The sequence below is a fragment of the Boleophthalmus pectinirostris genome, unplaced genomic scaffold, assembly GCF_026225935.1.
Source record: "Boleophthalmus pectinirostris isolate CB_2022bp ecotype Guang Dong unplaced genomic scaffold, ASM2622593v1 HiC_scaffold_21, whole genome shotgun sequence".
In the NCBI taxonomy this organism is placed as follows: domain Eukaryota; kingdom Metazoa; phylum Chordata; class Actinopteri; order Gobiiformes; family Gobiidae; genus Boleophthalmus; species Boleophthalmus pectinirostris.
The window spans coordinates 21,245,523-21,254,764 of record NW_026571175.1 but is presented as its reverse complement, the minus strand read 5'-3'; the positions used below and the strand labels follow the sequence as shown (position 1 = coordinate 21,254,764).

The following is a 9,242-nucleotide window of genomic DNA, read 5'->3' as shown; positions in this document are numbered from 1 at the left end:
AATCATTACAGTCAGAATAGAAAGAATTCAGATTTAAAAGTGCTTCTCAAGTCTTCTCAAGTTACAGGGCTCAAAGTCCAAGTCGAGTCCCAAGTCTTAGTCCATTTTATCAAGTCAATTCTCAAGTCCTAAAAATAGTGACTCAAATCTGACTTGATTCCAAGTCATGACTTCCAAGTCCCCACCTCTGGTTCTCTGGTTCAGTGTAATGAAAACAACCAAAATGGAAAATACTAAATTTTTTTGGTCCATATATCAAGCATTTTCAACAGACTTGCTCAACTCATGTTGGTGATTCTGCATTTAGTTTCATAAAAAAATAAATAACTTTTCAATACACTAGCAGAAGCAGCCCTAGCACCATCTGCTGTCATATTGTTTTGAAAAAATGTATGTAAACCAATGCTTTGAGGTATTTCCCAAGAACCCAGGCAAACTTAAGCAAGCAGAAAAGGCATCCTATAGGATCTTTAATAAATTCCATACAAGCTTATGTGATGACATGAGCTGTCAGTTCAGGGTCTCTGAGAAAATGGGAGACAGTGCAAAAGTATTGTTCTTTGCCGTTGGGACTAAATCACTGTGTAAATCAATATCCCTGTCTCATAGCTGTAACAGTGCAGGAGCTAGACAAGCAAGTACCCTATACAATCAATCAAAACTTCAGGGTTTATCAGAAAACAAAAAGAAGCAACTTTATTTTTCTATTCAAGTTTTTAATGCTTTGGGGAAGTTGTAAAAAGTAGCACTTGAGTTTAAAAGAGTGATGAATGTTGTGATGTTGTCGTGGTATCCAGAGGGCACAATAATGACGAGACGCATCAATCTATATTACGGGTCTACCGCTAGTGCCGAACATCCAAGGGCAACAGAAATATTACATTGTCAATGAACATTTGTCATCGCTACCTATAGTTTAAAAGCTGCAAACACCCCAAACATTGCAAACTTTACTGTTTTATTTATTTTTTTTTTACTATTTTCTTCTGTCTTTAGAAATATGACTAATTAATCCGTAGTCAGCTCCAAACGTAACCGTAAAATCTGGATTGTATTTATAGCGTGCACTCAGATGACTCAATTTCATATTTAACTGGGGGATTATCCATATTTCATTTGAGTTTGACTATAAATGACAACGTTTCTATTGGTTCATTAATCTATCAATCTATGCTGTTTAGTTCTCTGATTGGCCATATAAGCGCAAGCTCCGCCTTTTTGCACCTGCCAGCCAATGAGAAGGCGTAAATCCGTCTGGAAGCCCCGCCCTCCGCGTACGTCCCGCCTCTTTCCACCGGCGTTCAATCGTGGAGCGGATTGACCATTGCATTGCGGCTCTGGCTGTGTGCGGGCTCGGGATGTGACAGACGTCTTACGGGGGGATCTACGCTGCATATAACAACGCACCGGAGCTGTAGACTGCGCTGTGAGGATACGGGAGCTCGCCGGGAGGAGTTTACGACACTACGGTGCGGAGGGAGACACGGGAGCGCGGCAGGCAGGAGGGACCAGCCGACACCGCTCGCAGAAATGGCGGAACACCACGCAGCAGGCGACGGCAAGCACAAAGCGAACTCCTCGGTGCACGGGAATAGCCGATCCGGAGCTGCGAGCGCGGGAGGAGGAGGAGGGGGCAAAGGAGGCCTATCGGGGGGACTGACACAACCGGCGGGGTGGCAGTCGCTCCTCTCCTTCAGTATCTTGTTCCTGGCCTGTCTGGCGGGCTTTAGCTCCAGACTTTTCGCCGTGATCCGGTTCGAGAGCATCATACACGAGTTTGATCCATGGTAAGCGAGATCTGACGCCGTGTCACTCCCGGGTTAACTCCGTGCAGGCGGCAGTGGGGGGAAAGAAAACGCTGGCTTTGATTTCTCCCCTTGGGCATAATTTATTTTTAACATCAAGAATAGCTTTGTGCAATGTCTGACTTTATTGCTGCTGCTAAACAAAACTTGCTTTCCCCAAGTAGTGTTTGGTGTTTTGTTCGTAGCACTTTTGCAGACGCACAAACCTCTCCACTGTCTTTTTGGGTACTTCGGGTACGTCGGACACGCTCTAATTTCTACTTTGACAGACAGAATCGGTGATGCAAGAACCCTGCATCCAGCAAATCTCGTTTAGTGGGGCATTGATTGAAGATAAGACTTAACTACAGCGTCTTGCCTGTATTAGGTATGGTAGCCTAAAAATTAATGTGTGACACACTAATCCTAGATGCTGACTGGATTAGGAGGCTCCGTTGATGATTAGAAGTGCAAAGAAAAGTTTTTAGGTTGTCATAAATCAGCTAAGAGTACATCTGTATGCTGTTGGTTATTGTTTTTTGCAGATTATAGCTCGTGCCCCAGGCTGTTGGCTCGCCTAACCCGGAAGCCCATTGATTCAGTCTAGTGTGTGTCATCACAATGCAGGATTATTTTGCAACGCACTCGTGTCACGTGGTCATACAAGTGTCCGCCCGGTGGCACTGTCCTATAAGTGCCCCATAGCTGCCCTGCTCCTCTCTCTCTCCCTCTGTAACTTGCGTTCATTCAGACTGATGTTTGTATTAATGCCCAGGGACAGGTGCTCCACCTTGTTACGGCCGACTTCCCTCTTCAATTACGGTGATAACTTGATTACGTTCCGGCTGCAAAAGGCCAAGGCTCCTCCTGGCTCTGCGTTAAGAAACAGGGCACCGGTTTTTCCATGGGTGAGATCCGGGGTGACCAACTGGTGAGCTATGACCCAAATTCATAGCCCAGAGACCAAGCAAGCTGTTTATTTCTTAGACAGGCTTATACGCTGAATTAAACTTTTATGGACGTGTAAAGCGTCCTTGTTGGGACCAAAGCAATAGCAAAAAGAATAGTGAGCAAAAGCACACTATCCCACAGCTAAACGTGGACCAAAAAGTGAGACTCCAAACAGAAAAACTTAAATGAATTTAGGTGAGAGGTTATTTAAAGCTACAATATGTAACTTTTCCAGCTCCAATTCACTTTGTATTATAAAATGTCACACTTTTATCTGTAACTGCTCCTGTTAGTTTCCTCATTTTGGTCTTAAAATGTTTGTAAGAATCTCAAGATTGAAGATGGAGCGTGTTTTTGTTTAGCTATTTTGTCCTTATATCAATCCCATATCAGTCTATGGTTGTACCTCATAACATCTCTTTGCATATTGAAAACATTGGTCACTATTGTAGATGATGTGCTTTTAAAAATGTATTGTCCTGTTGCCTTTATTGTTCTTGAAGCTGTTTTCTTCTCGTTACAGTCTAATATATCTCATTAAAGTGCAGGCTGGGTGGGCACACTTTGTTATCCTCCCCTCAGTAACTTGCTCTGTACAGTCTCTTCTCTGCTACTGATGCAGTTTTCCCCGAGCGATGCTATTAAGTGGCATCTGTTTCCCAGTAATGGTAACTGCGACTAAAAGTGCACAGCTCTTTATACTGGGCTAAGCTCTGTTATATTTGAATGCTAAAGATAACTTCTGCTCATTTCCAATTTAGCATACATATGGAATAAATGTTGTGTTTGTTTAGTTTCTATAATTTCTAGTTATTGTAATAATGATACTTTCAGAATACTTTATGGTCAAGGACAAAATAACTTCTTAAAATATACCAAAAATATCTATAATCTATTTTATAATGACCGCCCAGAAAGTTGGTTCAGTGCCAACTCCAGCCAGTTCACGGTTGTCCTTGAGCACGACGTTTTATCCGTCTTGTCAGTGTATGTATGTGGTTTGTGGATAATGATTGGTGATGGTCAGAATAGCTGTTGGTGCAGATTGGCAGCCACAGTCAGTCTCTGGGAAGCTGTGGCTAGTTTATCAATACAAATCTGAGGATTGAATGAATGAATCAATAAATCAAATCAATCAAATTATGGATGGGACGAGATCTCGTGCACATATGTTGTCAGTATTTAACTCTGCTTTATGATCAAACGTAAAAACATGAAAAAAATCTCACAAGATCATTTACGAGTTGTTTTTTTTTGAGAAGCTTCAGACCCAAAAAGCACTGCTACAGCGACAGCAGAAATATGAAATAAAGTCAATAAAAACGGTGAGGGCTGAATTGAGAACTGGATTGCACAATTTATTGTAAATATACAATAAATATAAATAATCTTGGCTGCCTCGTTCTTGTAGATCAAATCTCATGTCTCTATTTGAGATGTTTTATCATTGTGAAATATAAAGTTTTCTGATTGAACATTCAAATAGACAAGCTGTGAATCAAAGTCTGGCCAGTTAATTTTCATTCATTTTTGTCTCTCTTTCAACATATACTCTTTCTTTGTTCAGCCCCTTTCTTGAAACATTCCTCGGGACTTTTGCACATTTTTACAGATTAGAAATTGAAACGCATGAACAAGATTGTGTTTGACCTTTTTAACAATATGCCCCCAAGTAACTTCTCAGCCCTGTGTAATCCTAATCAACTCGATTTGAATCTGCCCTACATTTTTAGCAGGATTTGTAGCTGCAGTTTATGTCTGAATAAAATAACACGTAAATTATTTCCCATGCCAATCCTATTATATATTGGAAACCAGAATAAAATGTTATTTAAAGGTCTTATATTACAGAAAATGGACTCTTGTGAAGTTTTAACCATGTTATAATGTTGTTACAACCTCAAAAACAAACCTGGAGTTGTATTTTGTTTCATTCACCCATGTTTGAGTAACTCTGCATTATTAGTCTGTCTACATCTGTCTACATTAGTTCAGTAGACCAAATGATAGTGAAGGTGTATGGAGTTAAAAAAAAACAAACAAAGTAGAGCACTTCCTGTATTATCATATGACATCACAAAGTGGAACAGAGAAAACACAAGTCTGGATTTTTGAGGAAGTAACAGCATTATAACAGAGATCAGAAAGTAGTGTAGTACAGGCCCTTTTAAACACATTTATTTGCAGATGTAACAGTCGGTCACCTCTGGAAATGGAATCAGAGCGTCTCAAATTGCAGTCTTGTGATTGTTGCGTATCTACGGTAACCTCCCAGCCCTTTTCCACAAACCTTGTATTTAGCAGTGAGCGCATTGGACTGTTGATTGGTTGTGGCCATCCCCAGTGCACACAGATGATTACGGTGGTGGTGACTAAATGCTTCTATGATTTTTATTGATTTTTTTCCTCTCCTAGAGCTGCTATTATATGGCTGCCAGTAAATGTATACCTAACAAGTCTGGGGAAAATGATGGTCAGATTTTGAGACGGAAAGAAACTACATTATGGAATACTGATGAGGTTTAATAGAGTCACTACAAGATATTATCTATTGCAATATAACGGATTACAAGCCCCTTTGCTTAGGCCTGTGACGATAATTACTATTTTGTCTTCGTTCAGTATATGAAAGCTGGGACAGTATATATCAATATTTATCGTCTGTACATTTTCTTTTGTAATTGGAGGTATGTAATGCTATAGAGGGATGAATAAGTGACTTCTATCGCCAATTATTGATTCATTCTGCCATTTATTTGTTGCAGCTCAGGCTTTTTGAATGATGTTGTCTATTTAAATGATTTACTGGGATTATCTTGCTTTTATTTGTTGTGTCATTGCCTTAAAGTAGCTTCAGGACTATCTTTTATTGCAGTATATCTGTGTGCCAATATATCAGGCTTCAAAATTTGTTATTGCGACAAGCCTTGAGGGAACTACATAGACCATGATCCTTTGCTCCATTTCATTGCAAACAACATAAAGAATTCACTGTTATTAACAACATTTTAAATCTGACTGGACAAGCAATGATGGTACTGAAGTCTTGTAAAGACATTTTAAAAGACAAAAATCAACAATTCTGTTAGTCTAATTTTGTCTCTGCAGATCGAAATACATTTTTCTGTTATATTCAGTGTATTCAAGTATTTTACCATTTTTTTCTGGTATTGACAATCTCTGGCCCTGGTCCGCACTCTGGTAAAGCATTCCCACAACTACAGATATTGCAGGGTCCATCCAATTTGCAGTGGTAAATTTCTATCAAAAGGGCACAAGCAATAATGGGGAAGTGGACATAACATTTTTGAGGAATCTGTGTAATCAAACACCAATGAATGAGTAGTCATGACCTGGCAGATACCAACTCTGCTGCATAAACATTAAACAAATTAAATTTTGTTAATGGATTTTTTTTTTTTCCGCATTCCTCAAGGCGCTAATTGCTGTAACCGATCATCACTGTGTATTATAGATTCTGCAAAGTCAACAACATAAATAAGGCTTTTAAATTTTATTTCATTAACACCATTGACACCATCAAGGAATACATGCAAACAGCTCGACGTACTGTCATCACAAGACATCAACATGAACTTGTTTTTAAGCAGTCACTTGCGTGTTGTGTGTTTTTTATTTTCTTAGAAGTTTAGTTTTACAGATGAATAGATGAAATGAGGCTTTCGCAGTCCCACCCACACAACCTTAAGAACACAATATTATAGTGCATATAGAATTAACACAGACGGAGCATATAGTTTCATTTTTAAACCTACTCTTTCATCTCATCTTCTGAAAAATGAGCTTTGGGAATAGGACACATAACTAGCAAAATTTAAACCATTAAAGTAATTTTATGCTCTGACAAAAACTCCACATGGCAAATGTGGGCCAATTGGGAAACTAGTTTTGTGGTGAAGAAAGTACATTGTTGTTCATAGTGCATTTTTGTGCCCTTAATGCTGTTGCAAACATGGCTAAAGTGCTAACACAATATTATGAGTTAGAATTGCTAGAGAATGTAGTGCAGTGCTGTACCAAGGACACCCACTCAGTCTTTGTTAAGTTGGCTTTAGAGGTATAATACTCCTTACAACGTAAGGCTTGAATGGAGAATACTATCACAAGGCCTTGAGAGTTTGTGTGTTCAGGTCCTGTGTTTATTTATCCATTCTATAACAGAAAGGCCCAATGTCCAGTTGTGTTACAAAGCCTGGCCCTCCTCTTCACACATAGTTAGTGTTGTCTGTTGACTCTTGGACTCAGCAGTTTGGAGGTTGGACGGTTCTCTTCGGGCTCCCTCAGTTCAGTCAGATCGGCTCTGACACAGGAGTCTGACACAGGAGTGAGAGGAGACGGAGCATCGCTGTCAAACTATAATGATGAGGATTCTGACTCCACACATCGCCACATGTCTGCCTCTGCACCATCCCGACTGTTTCAAGAGGGAGGGAAGTGTCTAAGGATAACTGGTGTTGTTCAGAATGGTGCTTGTGGAAATGGAACATTTCTAAATGGAAATATTAAAGAATAGTTAGTTATCTCACTAAAACTTTACTTTTTAAATGATCACACCTCTGATTTTTTTTTTTAAACACTTGAGGTAATTTGTTAATGGAAAGTCGGGTAAGCAGTGTATAGATTTGTTTGCCTGGAATCCAGAGTACACACTTCTTCAATACTTTACGGAGATGTGAGTCTGGTCACTGGTGAACTCCCCATGTTTTCAAATGGTAGTGATTGACATGTGGATTTGCCAATCGGGGACACTCATGGTTCGTCTGTATTGGAAAAAAATACAGGAAAAAATATATCACAAGGGGCTAAAAACATTTAGGACTTCTGCAGAATCAATGAGCCAATCACTGAACTCTGTTTTGTTAAATCTGAGGTGAGAAAATTGTATTTATAGTTAAGTGACCAAATAGTTCCTGTTGTTTCACATGCGTCACTGAAAAAAAAAAATAAATTTGATTGCACAATCACATTTGAACAGGCTTGAGAAAAAACAAAGGGTGTGGGGACCAGACTAAAAATACAGAGAGATAACACTCTGGATTTGCCAGATAATACATTTGTGGTTCAGGTGGTACCATTTGGATGTAGGTTTGCCTTGAGCAAAAGATTTTGTTCGAATTTTCAGAGAAATTTGAACGACAAATTGGTATTTCATTGTGCACTTAAATTTAGAAAAGTTTGAGATCAACCGCTTCCAGATACAATAGTTGTGTGAACTTTTTCCCTGCACAGTGTTAAAGATGAACACTGACAAGGAAAGAAATTGTCTTCCAAATTGGCTCTAGTTGACTCTAAATAAAAAGCTGTCTAAACTGTAGTCCAAATAAGACCAGAAGAATCCTTAACAAATGCACTTTTCCAACTGTCAAGATGTGCTCCAGTTTATCGAACCATTGGCGGACGTGTTTACAAAGTTATTAATAGAGCCATTCAAATCAAAGCAGCTGGACAAATGTTTTTTTTTTTTGACATTGCCACTTGGATGTGTCCTTGTCTCACCCCTTTGCTTTACAACATTAGTTTTCAGTACATGAGAGTTACTGAGTTCAAACACCCAGACTGATTGGCAGCCTCCTTAACTAAGAGGAAGCACAGTCTCTTGGCGCTTGTTGTGTTTTAACTACAGATGTTGCTGGCAGTAGCTCATCTGTGCGTGGGGAGATCGCATCGGCAGCAGAAACCAGAATAAAAAAAGAAGTGCCTTTGTGGAAAACTCCAAGGAGCCCAGGGCACGCACCTGTCTGTGATGGCAGGTCCCGAATGGCAGGGCTGTGATTTCAAACCGGCTGCACATATGCTGCTTATTAGCTCCTGTAAATTTAGGCAACAACAACTGAACACCTCGCAAAATTAAGTTTGTTACACAGCGCTAATGTCTTGAAGGCTAAAACCTTTATAAAAAAAAAACGTATAACTTTACTTGAGCTTTCATAAATGTGTGTTTGATTATATTATTTTTATGGCTGAAGGGTTGGCACCTGCCTGTGTCCATGGAGATGCTCTTTCTTTGACTGCCTGGATTTCTTTTTCATTATTACCTAGAAAATATGTATTTTTAGTGTGAATGTGCTTGCCTTGCCGTAGATCTGACCTGTCATTTTTACTGGTGGTGTCAGATTATTTGTCTGAACAGCCAGTCCCTTCAGCATTGTGTTTGAATCCAAACTTGAGATGGTCCCAACACAGCTGCTAATTTGTAGCATGTGTCTCGCAAATGTGCAAGATATCTCCTCTCAAATTCTTGTAACCTTCAAAACAAAATGTATCACTTCTCTTACCTGAGATAAATAATGCTACTTTCAGACTGCAGCCTGAAGTGACTCAAATCCAATTTTTTCGCCCCTATGCGATCCGTATCTGATCTTTCATGACAGCCTGAACAACACAGAGCCGATTTAACAAAAAAAAAATCTGATCCAGGCCACTTGGATATATGATCCTAAAACCGATACATATGTGGCATCAGTCTGAAGGGCCAGGTCACATTCA

The 9,242-nt window shown here is 39.6% G+C and overlaps 1 protein-coding gene across 2 annotated transcripts in view; it reads left to right on the top strand.

The window, feature by feature from the left end:
- The first annotated feature begins 1,309 nt into the window (after window positions 1-1,309).
- Window positions 1,310-9,242, top strand: part of LOC110167210 (dolichyl-diphosphooligosaccharide--protein glycosyltransferase subunit STT3B) — a 183,455-nt gene continuing 175,522 nt past the window's right edge. For both annotated transcript variants that reach the window (XM_055157305.1, XM_055157304.1), the window contains exon 1: window positions 1,310-1,787. In XM_055157305.1, coding sequence (XP_055013280.1) covers window positions 1,531-1,787 — 257 coding nt within the window. In that variant the 5' untranslated portion in view covers window positions 1,310-1,530. The remainder of the gene's footprint in view (window positions 1,788-9,242) is intronic.